Below are 15,823 nucleotides of genomic sequence, written 5' to 3'. Positions count from 1 at the left end.
TGCTGTTGAGTTGGTTCCAACTCATACTGACCTTGTTTAGGGTTTCCAAAGAGTGACTGGTGAGCTTGAACCTTGCTGTTCAAACCGACCTTGCAGTCAAACTCATTAAGCCACAGCACCACACCTTGCTTAGTGGCTGTTAAACTTGGCTTCTTTGGGGGGAGTAAGCAGGGCATTTGAGTGGATGTCCCCAGAACATTGCCCATTTACTTACCCCAGTTCTGCTCTCAGGAGCTCCCCAACTGAGTGGGTGGAAGTTGCCCCCAGAAATCAGAAAACTATTCGGGGCTGGTACCTGACTTGGGTCCACCACAAGGTGGCAGCAATCGCTCGGGAAGGGGTCCAATGTCCCAAGCTGTCAGAAACCTCAGCTGGGCACAGAGGTGGGGATTGCAGTGACTCCCTGTCACCCTTCCCTACCCCCACCACATGCCCAGCTATGGTTGAGAGCTGAGTGAGGAATCCTGCTTCTAGAAGGGTTGAACAGAGTGAGGCTCTCTAGGTGCTCTGCCAACGACCAGCCTTGGGGAGGTCGCTCAGCTCTGGACCACTGGGAATGCCCTTCCACACCCTTCCCGGTCTCTCAGACCTAGCTGTTGCCCACAGCTGCTGAGACCCTCCAGGGAGATGGTGCTGAGCCATGTCCTGCCCTCCCCAACCTGAAGACCATCCCCCCACCCTCCTCCCGTTCATCTGAGGTGCTAGGCTGGGCCTTGCTGGATGGTGCCAGGGAGCGGGTGCGTCTGGAACTGCATTGTGTGTCCTCAGTTCCCTTGGCCTTGAGCTCATGACACTCCCATGCTTGGTACCAGCCCGCCCTTGTAGGGCCTTACTTTATTTTTACCTGTGGGTTAGATGTTTTTCAAGAACAACATCGTGGATAAAAATAAAATGCTGAAGGAAGCGAAAGTAAGGTGGCTTTTTTTGGTTGTTTTTTTACCTCACTGGCTCTCTCCATCTGAGCGGGTGGGGAAGTAGGGGCAGGGAGGCAGGCTGAGGGACCTGTCCCTGCTCTTAGGCCCTCTGTGTGGTGTGACTGAAGGAGAGTGGCCGTTGGCAAGCCAATTCCAGCAGTGTCCTCTGGAAGGGTGTTTACACCAACAATTTCAGTTGGGGTTTTCCCCCAAAAGAATTTAATAGATATTATCTAGGCTAGAGTGCATTCGCTTTCTTTCAAATTCCCTACTGATTATACATGTAGGAATTGTTGAATTGGCATATATTTAGTTGTGTATATTTTCACCACAGAAGAGTGAAATACCATTCGTGTCCATCCACAGATGATGGATAAGAATGAGGTCCATCTATACAGTGAAATGCCAAGTGGCCATAGAAAGGAATGGAGTCCTGATACATGTTACAAAGTGCAAGCTCGAAAGCATCCTTAAATATCTAGAATAACGTCTTAATCCTTAACTATCTAGAATAGGCAGGTGCGTTTGCGAGGGGCGGGCCAGGGCTTCCTATGCTTCGGGCCATTGAGCATCTGCTAATGGTGGTGGAATCATTTGGACATGGACACTGAGAATGATCGGATAATGTGGTGAACCGCCTCATTGCCACTGAATTGCACATGCAAACATTGTTGAATTAGCAAGCGTTTTGGTGTCTGTAATTTTGGTTGTTGTTAGGTGCCATTGAGTCCTGAAGCTGTGAATCTTTGCAGGAGCAAAAAGCCTTGTCTTTGTCCCGTAGAGTGGCTGGGGTTTGAACTGTTGCCTTTGTGGTTAGCAGTCCAGTGCTTATCCTGCCGCACCACCAGGGCGCCTTTCTGTATGTCTAGTACCAAAAAAAGTGGGGGAGTCCCTCAAATATATTCCAGGGAGCATTTGAGAATAAAAACAAGAGTACGTTATATCACTAACACCACCGCCCCCAGAAAAGTATCAGGTACTTGGCATGGTTGGTGTTTGCTTGTTTTTAATGACTTTTCTGTCTTGTTTTTAAAGCCACACCTTCTTATTTAGGGCTGTTTGAAAAAAGACACACAAAACTTGTGAGTCATTGGCTTTAATCCAGTTCTTTAAAATGTGAACTCAGCTTGGCCTCTCTGGCTGCTGCTTCTCCCAGCAGCTTTTCTTTCATTCTGGCCTTTTTCTAACGCCGGTGTCACTCCTGCCTGACCCAGAACGGCACTAAGGGTTTTCTGGAAATCCTTCTAAAAATGGCACCTTTCCTCCAAGCTGAAGCCGAGTAGGAAAGAGTTGTGTCCCAAAGGAAACGTCTTGGTGAATTTGAAGTCATGAAACTCAGGGTTCAGCTGTGATGTGGGCTTCATACTGAGAGCATGGATACATTCCCTTGACAGGGAACTAGGTGTGACCAGGCAGTGGACAGTCTTGTGGGGATGTGGTTGGGATAGCACGTGGGGTCTCCCATGCTGACAGCTCCCTCCTTTGATGAGTTTGGAGCTGAGCGATGTCTGCCAACCCAGAACTGGAGTTTACAGGTGTGCTGTCTGCGGTCAGGCTCAGGGCAGACCAGCCCTCCTGGCCCTCGCTGTCGCTGTCGGGTGGAGCACACTGAGGGGCTGGGAGAGAGATGCCGAGGATCTCCCAGGGCACAGGAGGGAGATGCATCCAGGAAGCTCCCACCTTTCTGCCACCTGAGCCAGGCTTCCCCAGCATCCAGAGAAAGCTGTTTTATATATCCCCTGGTGCTGCGGGTCAGGGCATGGTTAGGGTGTTTCAGTGAGTGTTCTGGAAATGGCAGGGGTATCCTGTGCCTCATTGGTTCCCTTCCTCGTCCTCTCCTAACTAGTACAGTGCCACTTCTGTCAAACCTGAACCCCAAGTCCCCACCCTTGGAACTGCTGTGAGGACCCCGGTGGCAGTGGATGCTCTGGCATCCTGCACTTGGTAGTCCTAAGTCCAGCGCTTTGCTTGTGAATGTGTTAGGTCACATTATAGGTGGGGAAGCTAAGGGCTGCTGGGGGTCTGGACAGTGTTGCACAGAACAGCACACAGCCAGGAGACGGCCCCCAGACGGTCTGCATGGAACACATAGAGACCCGGGAGTGGGTGGGAGTCTGAGACAGTGTTCTGGGAGCCACAGGAGATGACACCCTGGCCTTGGTGTGTCTCAACGTGTCTGTGGCTGCTTTGTACGGCTGTGTGTTTGCACCTGGTTGTGGAGGGCAGAGGAGAGCGGGCAGTGTGGGCCGGGTCCACGCTCCCGTGCGTGCGTGCGTGCTGATCGTGCCTCTCTCATGTCCTCTCTTTCAGCCCCCACCTTCTGACCCCTTCGCCTCCTCCTTTGGAGGAGCAGGATTCTCAGAGGACCCCTTTAAAAGTAAACAGGACACTCCTGCTCTGCCTCCGAAGAAGCCCGCTCCTCCTCGGCCCCACCCACCCAGCGGTCAGTACTTGCACCCCCCCACTCACTGCCGCTGCCGACCCTCCCAGAGCTAGAGTGAACGTGCTGGAGCTGCAAGCTGTGCACAGCGAGACGGGCCCACGTCCACGCTCAGCATCCCGGGGATGTGGAGGAAGTGGACAGCTGGGGCTCCCTCCTCTTTCTACCTGTTCAGCATCTCGGTAGACTCAGAATGGAGGGTGCCCATTACCGTGTCCTCAGAGGGTCTGAGGACTTAGTCCAGTCTTACTCAGGAATCTCCTGGCAGCAGAGACAGGCTGGGTTCTAATGTAGGCAGCTGCAGCTCCACCCACAGGACTCCCTAGCAATGCCGTCTCCCCGCCCCCTCCCCTGATCATGTTCCTAGGACCCTTCTGCACTGTTGTTTCTAGGCTGCTCCGCCCCCGTGATGGCCCTTAGATTGTGGTGGCTGGCAGGAGAGTCTGTTTCTCAGGACTCCAACCCCTCTGTTGCTATGGCATTTGAAGTCCTTCTAGGAAGTCCCACGTGCACTCAGCTAGCTGATGACAAGTAGTGATTGACCCAGAGTCAGCTGGCCATTCCACATGGGGACCACACACCAGCAGAGTCCCCTGCCATCACCTTGGCTGTTGGGCTACCTCAGGGGCGGGGCCTCCACCCACAGTACTGGGTGCCTTCCTGGAGAGGACTCAGAAAGTGTGGTCCACACCCTCGTTTGTTTATAACACCGCCTTGCTCTGAGCAGAAACAGATGAGTAAGGAGATGAAGGTTATCTTAGAGCAGGGGGTCTCTGTCCTTGGCATCCCACTCTGCACACACGCACACCCATGCTCACATGTTCACAGTGCATGTATGTGCATGTGTGTGTGAAGCGCTCAGACACGTCCTCACAGACTTTTGCATGCTTGTGTGTACACCGTGTGTTCATGAGTGTGTCCACTTGCAGGGACATGCACAAAGACACATACATGACTCACAGGCACGTGCTCAGGATGTTTGCACACATGACGGCAGTGCTAGGTTTGGGTACAGTCACGTAGCCCGTTGGGTGGTGCTCCGTCTCAGCCCCTTTCACGGAAATGCCCTTTCTCCCCCTCCTCGATTCCCGTGTCCCACTGCAGGCCCACCCACTCCCACGTTAGGAAGCTTATTTAAAGCTAAGTGTTCAGTGGCAAGGACTTTGAGGGTTACCTCTGAAAGGTGCTGCCCACACCTGGGATTCCCAGGCTAGGTCAGTGCCCTGGCTCCATAGAGGCTTGCTAAGACCTCCCTCCACTTTCCCTCTGCCAGTGGGTGACCAGGACTGCCTGTGCAAACAGAAGCCCCCTACACAGCTGTGGTTTCACCTGGGACTCATGCGGTGGGCAGGGCTGGTGGGAGAGCAGCCTCCACAGTCCCCTTGCAGGGCAGGTCAGACTGGAGAGTCGGGCCCATGCCTGTGCATGCTGTTTGTCTGTGGGTGGTGGCCGTGGTGGCCTGTCCTTGTACTGGGCTTAAATGTCTCCTTTGGTCTCCTTTTTCCAGAAGAAATGGCTGGACAGCACAGCACTGCACTGTACTCCCTGTTGGGCGGTAGGTCCACACTGTGGGGTGGGGGTGCCGTGTCTGTGCCTTTACAGCCAGTCTGCAGTTTCATATAACCACTAACAGGCCTGCTGTGGAGCTGCGCCCTAACCCTGCTGACGCGAGAAGCTTGGTGAATGGCGTCTGGTGGGGAGCTTTGGCTTCTGGGGGCTCTGAGGAAGGTGTCCGCCTACCTGTGCACACCTGAGACCCACGGGCTCTCGATGGGTCTCTGGTCACCAGCAAGGGCGGAGGGCGTGAAAGAAGCCCTGCTCAGTGTGCATGATGAAGACCATGGCCTTCTCCTTACGTCTCAGCTCTCGGAGATGGGAGGCAGCCAGTAAGATGTCCTAGTTGTTTTCAGAAAATATCCAGTTGATTCTGACACATGATGGCTCCCTGGTGCTATGCCGTCTTCATGATTGTTGGCCTGTGTAGTCTGTTGTGACCACTGTCATTCCATCCCATGGAGGCTCTTCCGTGCCTCTGCTGGCCAAACATGGTGTCTTCCTACAGCAGGTGGTCCCTCCCGATGGTGTGACCCACCCAAGTAAGCCAGTCAGAGTCTCAGATAATATTCTGTGCTCCATAGCGTTTTCGTTGACCAGTTTTTGAATGTTGGTTGCCAGACCTTTCTTCCTAGTCTGTCTCAGTATGACACCTGTCCCCCATGGGTGGCATTTGAAATACCATTGGCATAGCTTCCAGCAGCACTTATGTCACCACAGTATGACAAACTGACATTCAGTGGTGGTAAAAAAAACAATGTTGGATGATTTGAGAGTGAGGGCCATGCCTTCGTCCCCCACTGCCCTACTGTGTGGACGAATCAATAATGCCAGCTCGGCAATTCAGAGGATTTTGTGGCCCCAGGGCACTGTTGGGTGGGTGTCAGTCCTATTGCTGGGAAGTTCCTCAGCCCTATGGGAGGTCGTGATGTATGGAGACATCAGCTTGAGCAGTGGTGATGGTTTTCCTTGTAACCTTTGAGCTGAATCATCTCTGCATTTTGTGGTTTCAGGGTGAGGGTCCTTCTAGTCCTGCGTATGAACCACATCCAGCACTGCTTTGTTTCTGTCCAGGGCTGGCCTGCTAGGCCCTGAGCTTGGAACTGGCACAATTTGTGTGATCAGGAAGATGGATTGGATGCCACCTCCCTAGCTTCAGTCGGAGTCTAGGTGACTCCCTGACCAGCTAGTATGTACTGGGGACCAAGGATTCAGGCCAAATTTCAGACCCACCACTGTCCCTGCAGAGCTGGGGGTCAGCAGCTTCACCTTGCTGTAAGCCAAGACCTCCGTAGCCTCTTGGGACTATGTATCCTGTACCTCACATAGCAGTTGCTCCCCTAATGCCTACTGGGACACAGTCCAGGAGGAGACCCAGCAGCCAGGGGACCAGGCATAGGCTCCTGGACCCCCAGTAAGTTTCCTGGGTGTCCTAGTTCCCTAGAGCTGCTGTAACAGAAATACCACAAGTGGGCGGTTGTAATGAACACATTTATGTTCTCACAGTTCAGGAGGCGCCAGCCCTAGAGGAAGGCTCTCTCTCTCTCTCTATTTTTCTCTCTCTGTCTCTGTCTCTGTCGGCCATGAGGAAGGTCCTTGTCTCAACTTCTGTAGCCCCGCTTCCTGGGCTCCTTGGCAATCTCTACTTGGGTTCTCTCTCTTCCAATTTGTACTTGTGTCTGTGCCACAGCGTCTCCTTTTAGTCTCAGAAGTGATTGGCGTAAGACACACCCTACACTGATCCAATTTCATCAACACAGCAAAGACACCCTTTTCCCAAATGGGATCTCAGCCATAGTGATGGAGTTGGGCTTACTTTGGGGGACACAATACCGTCTGTAACGGGGGAAGGCAAGGCTGATGGAGCCAGTGTTTTATGTGCCTTGGGTTGAGGCCCTTTCAGAGAGTTCAGCTGGTGTGGAATTGGGGCTAAGACACATGCATGGTAGTTGAGATCCCCTCCCGCTTGATAGAGGGTGTTCCGTGGCAGTGACAGCCAGCTTCACTTTGCCTTTTGATCCTGAAGGAGGTGTAATTGACATACATTGAGTCTTGCTGAGTCCCCTCCAGAGTTGTCCACATGTGTGACTTTTACATTGTTCTGACCCCAGCCAGGAGACGCTGGTGGTTGTGGGAACCGTGGTTCGAGAAGCAGAGTCTTGACTGTCATTAGAGTCTCAGTGCTCAAAGGGCTTGTCTAGAAAGGTGATATAGTGCTGGTGTCCCAGATGGTGCAGATGGTGACTGTTTGCAGGTCTGAGTGCACCCAAGGGCCATCTGCTTCTCAAACAGGAGCCATTGAAAACCCTAGGAGTATACTCTGACTCTCATGGGGTCAACTCGGCGACAGCTGGTGTGGCTTTCAGGATACTGACTAACGAGCAGGTGAGCCGCGAACTGGTGTCAGTCAGCTCCGAACCCTGCCGGTTGGAGCTCATGCATTTGAGCGCACACACAGGTACACAGCGGTGTGTTTTCTGTAACGGACAATAGATTGGAATCAGTCAGCACTTACCGCGGAGTAGTTTCTAGGTAAAAGTTGTTGATTTGCAAAGAGAGAAACAGATTTTTTTCAAGCTCAGGAAACGGCTGTGTGGGTGTCAGTGATTGGGGCGCACAGAGCATAGCAGAGCCCATGGGGTCCTGCAGGGGCCCCACCCTCGCCACTTCCTGTGTGTGGCCCTGTGCCGTGGTTTCCGCAGCACCCCAGTGGCACCAGATCCAGTGCCTTCACCACTAACCAGCCCTTCACCTTTAACCTCTCTCCAATTTAATGATCCCTTTATTACTCCTAATGACCTTTTCACCCCAACCCTGCTTGTTCTCAGACTCTTCTCTCCCCTGTTCTGGCATGAAGGGGATAGTCAGACAGGACAGGACCCAAGCCCCGTTGGCCTCACTCAGTTCTGTCCATGGTGAAGAACCACACAGTGGCTGCCCATGACAGCGCCTATGCCCTCCCACTCAGTTTCTGTGGCCACTGGCTGAGAACACAGCCAGGTCACTGCCGGATGCCAGCAATGTGACGGTCATGCCAGTGCCACCCCAGCTCACGGTGTTGGCATGGGTGTTGGAGCTGGTCAGCCAACCCCTCCCTCCAGGTGTCCCTGTTTGAGGCACAGCACCCACTGCCTAGTGGCATCCCCAGCTCGGCTGTGTGGTTAGCACCTTGGCCCTGTAGCTCACTAGTCCAATTCCGTTCTCACGATGCTCTCAGGGACTGCCTGCTGGCTTCGGCACAGCCTGCGCCTGGAACAGCCAGCTCGCAGCGCCCAGAGGAGGCCATCCTCCTCCACCCAACCCTACTGATGTGATGTGAATCTCCCCTTCTGTGCATGGGCCTGTCCCAGTACAGGACTAGCCCCCAGCCCTGGAGAAGCCTCACTTCCACAGGGGGAGTGGGTGGGATGCCCATTTCTGGGCTCTCAAATACATTCCCTGCAGACACATTGCTCTGCTAGGGTTCTCTCAGTCCTGCAAAGCTGCTTAGGTTTGAAAAAGGCCGAGTTTGCCTAAGTGCACACCCTTCCTCCTGCAGAGTGGAGGCTGGATGGGCATCAGGCAACACAGCATTGCACCTGGGGGTCTGGGACAGAGGGGTAGGCTTAGTCTGCTGAAGACCTGAATCGGGGAATGGGGTGGAAGGACGAGTTGGGATGGCCTGTCTCCTTTAGGCATGCCTTGTGTGCAGGGGCTCTGTCAGCCCTATGGGCAGGAGCCCCTGCCTTCCCAACAGAGTGAGACACAGGCAGGAGATGGGTCAGGTCCTAAAGGGCAGAGTGAGCCTCCCCGACCCCCTACCCCTCCACCAGGCTCCCAAGACTTGAGAGCACCCTCTCCCAGACCAAGTCTCCACCCTACTCCCTGCTGCCCACCCCCACCCGCGGCAGTGCAAGTCTCCTATTTAGACACACAGCGCATGCCCTTCTCTGACTGTGTCAGTGTGGCACGTGCCTGGGGGCCCGCGCAGAAGCAGCCTTCTGTACTCCCCTTTGTGGCTCCCCTTTGGCAGTCGGGAAAGACAAGGGCTGGGGGCTGTACGTGGCAGACACAGGGCTCCCCCCCGTCTGTCATTCGTGTGATAGCATCTCCCACTCCCCCAGGTAGGGAGGCAGGCAGGCACCCCAGCCCCTTAGGAGCTTCCCCTGCCCCTCTGGGGGCGTAAGCAGGTGCAAGGCAGAAAGTGTAGAAAGAGCTGCCAGATAAGGAAGGGGGTGTTCCGAAGGGAGCAGCAGCGTGGTGAGCTATCTGTGTCTGAAGACTGGTGAATCCTTTTCAAAGCATGCCCCCCTTGCCTTTCTTCAATGGAACTCACGGAGCCCCTGCTAGGTGTCACTTAACTTTGGTAGGAGCCACTGGTAGCAACCTTGAAAATGGGTAGGTTTTCACTTTAGACAGTAGTGGTCTTTGCAGGCCTGGGAAGTGTGGCTCCTTTCATTCCCTCCTCATTTCCTTCCCTTTCTTTCCTGGTGGAGTGATCCCACATCCGTGGAGCTTGTGTGATCAGTGTAGTCCCCACGACCCGCAGATGCCCCAGACCACACCCTTGTTGTGAGGCACGCGCTGTCAATGCTGATAATAAATATTTGTTCAGCTTTTCTCAGCCGCTCTGAGCCCAGCCCCATCCTGTTCCCTTTCAGGCATTAGACCGTTTTCTGCAAATGTGGTAAATATTTTCAGTGGAAAATCTCAACACCACAATCGCGGGAACCTCAGATGTTATCTGCGGCCAAGCTACCTGGCACCGCTTTGATCACCATGTCTTCACATTGCCTGGGGGGCACTGTACTAGGGACCCACTCTCCTTCAGGGCCCTCATGAGCTAGCTTGGCCTCAGGCCTGCAGAACTGAGCCTCCCCACACATTAGGGACAGAGCTGGTGGCTGGTGGTTCAAGTGCTGTGCCTACCCTGCTGGGACAACGGCCCCAGGCCCCTCTCCAGAGCCCCATGTGACTCGGGAGCCTGACCCTGTGTGTGCACGTTGGGCTGTGTAGACAGGTGGCTGAGGGACATGTCCCTTATTTTTATGTTTCGGGTTTGTTTGTTTTTCTGAGTTTTGTATTTCTCTGTCACTTACAGAATTTCCTTTTCCAGCTACTGCAGGGCCTGCATAGTTAGAAGGCAGCAGGCGCTTGTTTAGACGGTATTGGTCTTTAGTGGCCTGGGGAGTGGACGTGCACACACACACACAGAGCATTCTACACACGCAACATGGGCAGTACACAGGAGATACACTCATGCTACATCCCCTGTGCATTTTGATATTCTTATTCATTGGTTAATTGTCATCATAAGTCACCATTCAGAACCTCTTTCTCTCCACCAAAGTCAAGATTTAAAAGCAAAGGGGGAGGATTGACTTTCTCCGAGAGTTTTTGTAGTTTTCAGACAATACGGGCATGTGTGTCTACATTTTATTCCATTGTTTTTCTCTGACAAAGCTGTTGCTGCCTCCAAGTGACAGCAGGCGGAGGGTTTCCTGAAAAGCGTAATGGAAAAGCTGGGATTACTGGTCTGCTCTCACACAGACTGTTCAGCAGGAATGCCCCATCCCAGCCACGACCCCCAGACCTGTGCATGAGAGACCCGGCACAGGTTCTAAATATCAGAACCAGCGAATGGAAGACAAGCGCCCAGGGTGGGGCCGGCCCCTGCGTTTTTCTCGCAGCACGGAGCTGTGGTAAACCATGGTGTTCATATTGTTTTTGCTGAAGTCGGCCCTGGGTGTGGTTTCGGTGCACCGCTTGGGTAACTGTCGAAACTGCTGTGGTTTCAAAATAAGACCCATTTAAAGCCTTTTCTTCAATCTTGAATTGCTGCCCCCCTGCCACTGAACCCCCCTCCACGTGCCCTCCAGGATGATTGCAGGGTGCAGTTCACTAGCGTCAGTGTGCACATGGCATTCGGGAAGGGGGTCTTTATTTGGTTCCTCTTGATTCCATGGTGGGTCACGTTTCTCACACTCCCGATATAGATCGAGGAACAAGGCTACTAAGCCGTAAGCAAAACCGTATTTTGGTGTGTTTATATAGTGATTTTTTTTCGTTTATTTTTAATGCTGTTTGTTCCATCCTTCAAAACACCTCTTCATCCTCTTTCTGGTACCCGGGCTTGCAGAAAAGCATGTAGCCCTGCCCTAGGGAGTCTCTGAGGAGTGTTAATGAATACAGCAGGACTGGTAGCTAAAAGCATGTAGCCCTGCCCTAGGGAGTCTCTGATAGTGTTAATAATTACAGCAGGATTGGTAGCTGGAAGGTTGGCTTTTTGAATCCACCCAGAGGTGCTGCAGAAGTTAGGCCTGGCGATCTGCTTTTAAAAGGGCACAGCTACTGAAAACCCCATGAGGTGCATGGGGGGGTGGTCTTCAAGAATTGGAGTCAACTCCCTGGCAACCAGCAACCCCCACCTGACCCCGGAGATCTGTGGCCATGATGCTGCTCTAGGGCACGGAGGTAGGCAGAGTTCCTCTGCGACTTTACAGATAAGCTGCCCCTCAGAAAATCGGAAAAGCGATTCAGGAGTTAGCAGAAGTGGTTACATAAAAGCAGGAACTAGACCTAGGGTGTTTGAAAAGCACAGCCGCTAAAAATAAATGGGTGTGCAGGGTGGGTAATCGGGACCCATGGCCTTGCTCTTCTCTGCAGAAAACCCCGATGGCACGGGCTGCCCAGAGCTGGCTGGGAGCCCACCAGCTGCCACCACGCACATGCTAAGTCCACCCGAATTAACACTCGCAAACACACTACCGAGAGAGACCGTTTTTTTCTCCGAAAACCGGGTGCGGGCGTTGCTGTGCCCCGGTTTCGTATGAACACAGTCATGATTTCTAAACAACAGCGGTTTCGGCAACAGCAAAGCAGAGAGCAATGTAACCATTGCTGAGAAAATACTCGTGCAGCAGAAATGACAAGAGGACTAGGTCCCATCCCCCCAGAAAACAACTCAAAACCTTTCTCCCCTAATCTGGAGAAAGGCGTTCCTGGGTGGCACAAGCCATTCAACGCCTGACTACTAGCTGAAAGGTTGGCAGGTCACACTCTCCCAGAGAGGCACCTCGGGAGTGGGAGACAGACCGTGGACATGCCGTGCAGCATTGTTCTGCTCGGTCCCGCTTGGGGCTCCACAAGGCGGAATTGACTTCACCAGCAAGTCACAGCAGCCACAGCCCCAGGGAGGATGACCATCTCCACAGCGAAGGACGCGATTTACTGACTGTGCTGGGGCTGGAGTAGGGGTCCGATTTGGGGTGGGCCTCCTTTTACTTGAGTGTGGCACAGTTTACACTTGGCTACTGACTGAACATTTGGTGGTTCTAACCCACTGACAGGTGCCAAGGAAGAAAAGCCTGGCAGTTAGCATACGGAAAGACCAGAGCCATGAAAATGCTACGGAGCAGTTCTGCTTTAACACATGGGGTCACCATGAGTCAGTATCGAGAGCAACAGGTTTGGGGTTTCAGTTTTCCCTTTGTCCAGATGTGCACAGCTGTCCCTCTGCCCTCAGTAAGCAGACTGTGCAAACACCACCCCAGTCGCACATGTGGAGACCCCTGTGGATCCAAGGACTGCACCTGGCCCCTGCTCCCTGGCCTTCAGCCTGGCCAAAGGCAGCTCTAATTTCTGTCTCCACTGAGTTTGGCCACGTGGCCCATCTTCATTGTTCTGGCTGTCGAGGGAAAGCCAACTGGCGTTTAGTTGCCCTGGACTGAACTCCGACTCATGTTGGACCCATGTGTTACAGGGTAACGGACTATAAATTTTACAGAATCAGATCTCTAGGCCTTCCAAGGGAGTCACTGGGTGGGCTTGAACCACCAACTTTTTGGTTAGCAGCTGAGCGTGTAACTGTTTGTGTTCCCCGGGGACCCAGTGACTACCGCACCCTCCTTCCAGTAAGGGCAGCAGGACCCCGTTTTGGTCCCTGGAGTTGTGTCCACGAGAACCCCCAGGCCATGGTCTTTGCAGCCTGCTGACACTGGCCATGCTGGGCCTGTGGACTGAATGGGTGAACGAGTGCTGGAAGGAGCACTCCCCGCCCCCCCCCCAGTGTAGACCCCCAAGCTGTGCAGCAGCACTCGTGGCAGGAACTGGAGTTCAGGCTGGGTACTGTGTCATGGGCCTCTGGCTTCGGGCTGTTAGTAGGAATCTCTGTTGGAATGTTTGGAGGCCAGGCCAGCACCTTGAGAGAGGACATTGCCTGAGTGTCTCATCAGGCAAGATCTGTTTTGGGAGGCAGGCAGGGATGTGAAGAGTACCGGAGCCATTCCAGAAACCTGGAGCAGTGGGAGGGGAGGCATGAGGACCACCAGTGTCTGGCTCCTCACCTAAGGCCCTGAGTTAGCGTTGATGGCTGTGGTTGAGGACCCCTTGCCTCTGGGATCTCGCCCTGGTGGGTCCCACCCGTTGAGGGTCTGAGCCTAGGGGCTGGCAGAGTGAATAAGAGACCAGCGTGAATAATTCTGGTTCTGTGGGCTGTTCCAACCTGTCAGCTTTCCTTAGTGGCTGGGTGCTGACAAAACTTGGTTTATAGACACACACTCCCCTAGTGGGACCAGATGCCGGATGGGTGCAGAGCAGTGTTTTGGGTGCATAGGCCATACTTTCCTACCTCCCTGGGCTCTGTCTCGCAGCAGACTCCCCCAAGGAGCTGAATTCAGGGACGTTCAGAGGGAGTCATGTAGGGTAGTGTTTGAGTTGGCATGAGGCTTGGAGGAACGCAGACATGGGTTGTTAGAGAGGAGGCTTGGCAGTACCCAAAGAGTTCTCTGAAGTTCAGCTCGGGGATGAGGCCAGGGCAAATGAACCTCACCCCACCCAACTGGGCTGCAGGTCTGGTGAGAGAAGGAGAGAGTTCAAAGGCATTGGTGGCGGGGGTGGGGTGGTGTGGGGAGGGGGCATCTCAGCAAGCAATGGGGTGGGATAGCCTCTGTAAGCTCGTTTGTCCAAGCTGAGCAAGCCAGGTGGATGGGGGCGGGGGGACCATCAGGGTCCAGCCTCTGACAGGTGCTGTAGAAAATAGGCCTGGCTTTCTGCTTCCAAAAGATCCATCAGCCATCAAGAACCATACAGAGCACCGTTCTACTTTTATACACATGGGGTCATGATGGCATGGAGTTCACTCTAGTCCAACTGGTTTTCCTGGTGTGGCCCCCAGAAGCAAAGTCAGAGTGGTCATTGTGCAGGGAGGAGCTGTCTCAGGCTTGTGTTGGGTGTTACAGCTCCTAGGCTGGCTCCAGTATGGTGTAGGTCAGCCATGTGGAAGGTCCTGGCAGCCGTGTACTTGCCAGATGGAGGGGGACACCAGGCCAGGGCAGAGCCAGCAGTGAGTCTGAATCACCAGCCTTATGGTTGGTAGTCCAGGGCTTATCCTACAACTCCACCGAGGCTCCTGCGGCTTGGCAAAGAGCCCTACCCTCTCACCATCCTGCTGTCATTCAGTCAATTCTGACTCACAGCGAACCTCTGTGCTGCAGGCTCGAACTGAGCTCTCTAGGGAGTTCCAGGCTGTCATCCTATGGAAGCACATCACCAGGCCTGCCTCAGGGTAGGTTCGGACTGCTAATGTGTAGGTTAGTAGTCCAGTACAGACTGTTTGTCCCACCGAGGAACCTTGGGGAAACCTTGGCCCCTTGAGTTGCCAAGCAGTAGCCAAAGTAGACTGTAAACCTCAGGACATCCAAGTGGTGCACTGATTGACACACTCACAGTGTCCCAAGTCCTGAAGCTAGCCCCCCCAGACCCCCTTCTTTTTTAACTGCTGGTAGCTCGCTGTTCATTTTCTGCTCGGCCATAGCATTTGTAACCCTTTTTGATGATGACTGTCTTGAACCGTAAAACGCATCACTCAGAAGCACGCCTGCTCACAGACTCCTTCTAGTCCTCACCGCTGGAGTGGGGGCCAGAGCGCTCCTCTGTGTTAGCCTTGAGGTAAAACTAGGGAATACTGGCTCAAGGTGTCCCACCAACTGCCCCCAACTCTTCCCAAAGAAGGTTAGCGGTTTCCTGTGAGCCCCAGTGTGGGTGGCTCGGCCCTGTCTTGTCCATGGTGAGTAACCTGTCTCTCTCTTTCTTTTTTCTTTCTTTCTTTCTTTCTTTTTCCTCTTTTTCTCCTAAACCTTCCAGGTCACAGTACGCCCGTAAGCCAGCTCGGCCCGGCTGACCTTCCTGAGCCCCCAGACCCCTTCCAGGCACTTGGGGCTGACAGCAGTGACCCGTTCCAAAGTAAAAAGGGGTTTGGGGACCCATTTAGTGGAAAAGACCCCTTTGCTCCCTCCTCTGCGGCTAAGCCTTCTAAAGACTCCTCCTTGGGGCTTGCAGACTTCACCTCTGTAAGTTAAGCTCCCCGCCGCCACTGCTGCGCCGCTCCCACCCTCCGCTTGCAGCCACTTGGGGTTCCTTCTGTCCCCTTCAGACACACAGAGCTGGCTGCTGTCCCTGGGTACTGCCCGTGCCGCCCACCCACATTATTTATTCTGTACCTCCGCTTCTGTAAGCAAATGCTTCTCAATAAACAAGAGCTTCGGTTTTGGATACTGTGAGAAGGGCGCGTTTTCTTCCAGCAGGGCGGGCTCGGTGCTGGCTGACTGCGTGCTCTTTCTGGTGGACTCTGGTATCTGTGGTGCACGAGGCAGTTTTATTCTTTGGTTTGGGGCAAGTCTGGATGTCAGCTGTTTCAGCATGCAGACAAGACTGCAAGCATGACACTAGGGTTTTGTTGGCCCCAGGCATAAAGTCCCTTTGTGTCAGAGGCTGAAGGTCTTGTCCTGTGCATTTTGCATGAATTATGAGGACTCAAACCCATTGCAAAAATGGTTAAGCACTCGACTACAAGACAAAGAAAGGGTTGACAGTTGAAACCCCACCCCAAGGTGCCTTTGGATAAAGGCTTGGCATCATGCTTCCAGAAGGTTACAGT

The 15,823-nt window shown here is 53.6% G+C and overlaps 1 protein-coding gene across 1 annotated transcript in view; it reads left to right on the top strand.

Annotated features, from left to right (window-relative positions):
* Positions 1-15,245, top strand: part of EPS15L1 (epidermal growth factor receptor pathway substrate 15-like 1) — an 84,302-nt gene extending 69,057 nt beyond the window's left edge. Inside the window, exons 21-22 of the mRNA XM_006877109.1 lie at positions 3,225-3,357; positions 15,031-15,245. Of these exons, the coding sequence (XP_006877171.1) occupies positions 3,225-3,357; positions 15,031-15,245 (348 nt within the window). The remainder of the gene's footprint in view (positions 1-3,224; positions 3,358-15,030) is intronic.
* Positions 15,246-15,823: the final 578 nt, after the last annotated feature.

This window comes from Chrysochloris asiatica, unplaced genomic scaffold (genome assembly GCF_000296735.1).
Source record: "Chrysochloris asiatica unplaced genomic scaffold, ChrAsi1.0 scaffold00442, whole genome shotgun sequence".
In the NCBI taxonomy this organism is placed as follows: Eukaryota; Metazoa; Chordata; class Mammalia; order Afrosoricida; family Chrysochloridae; genus Chrysochloris; species Chrysochloris asiatica.
This window is presented reverse-complemented; position numbering and strand designations above follow the sequence as displayed.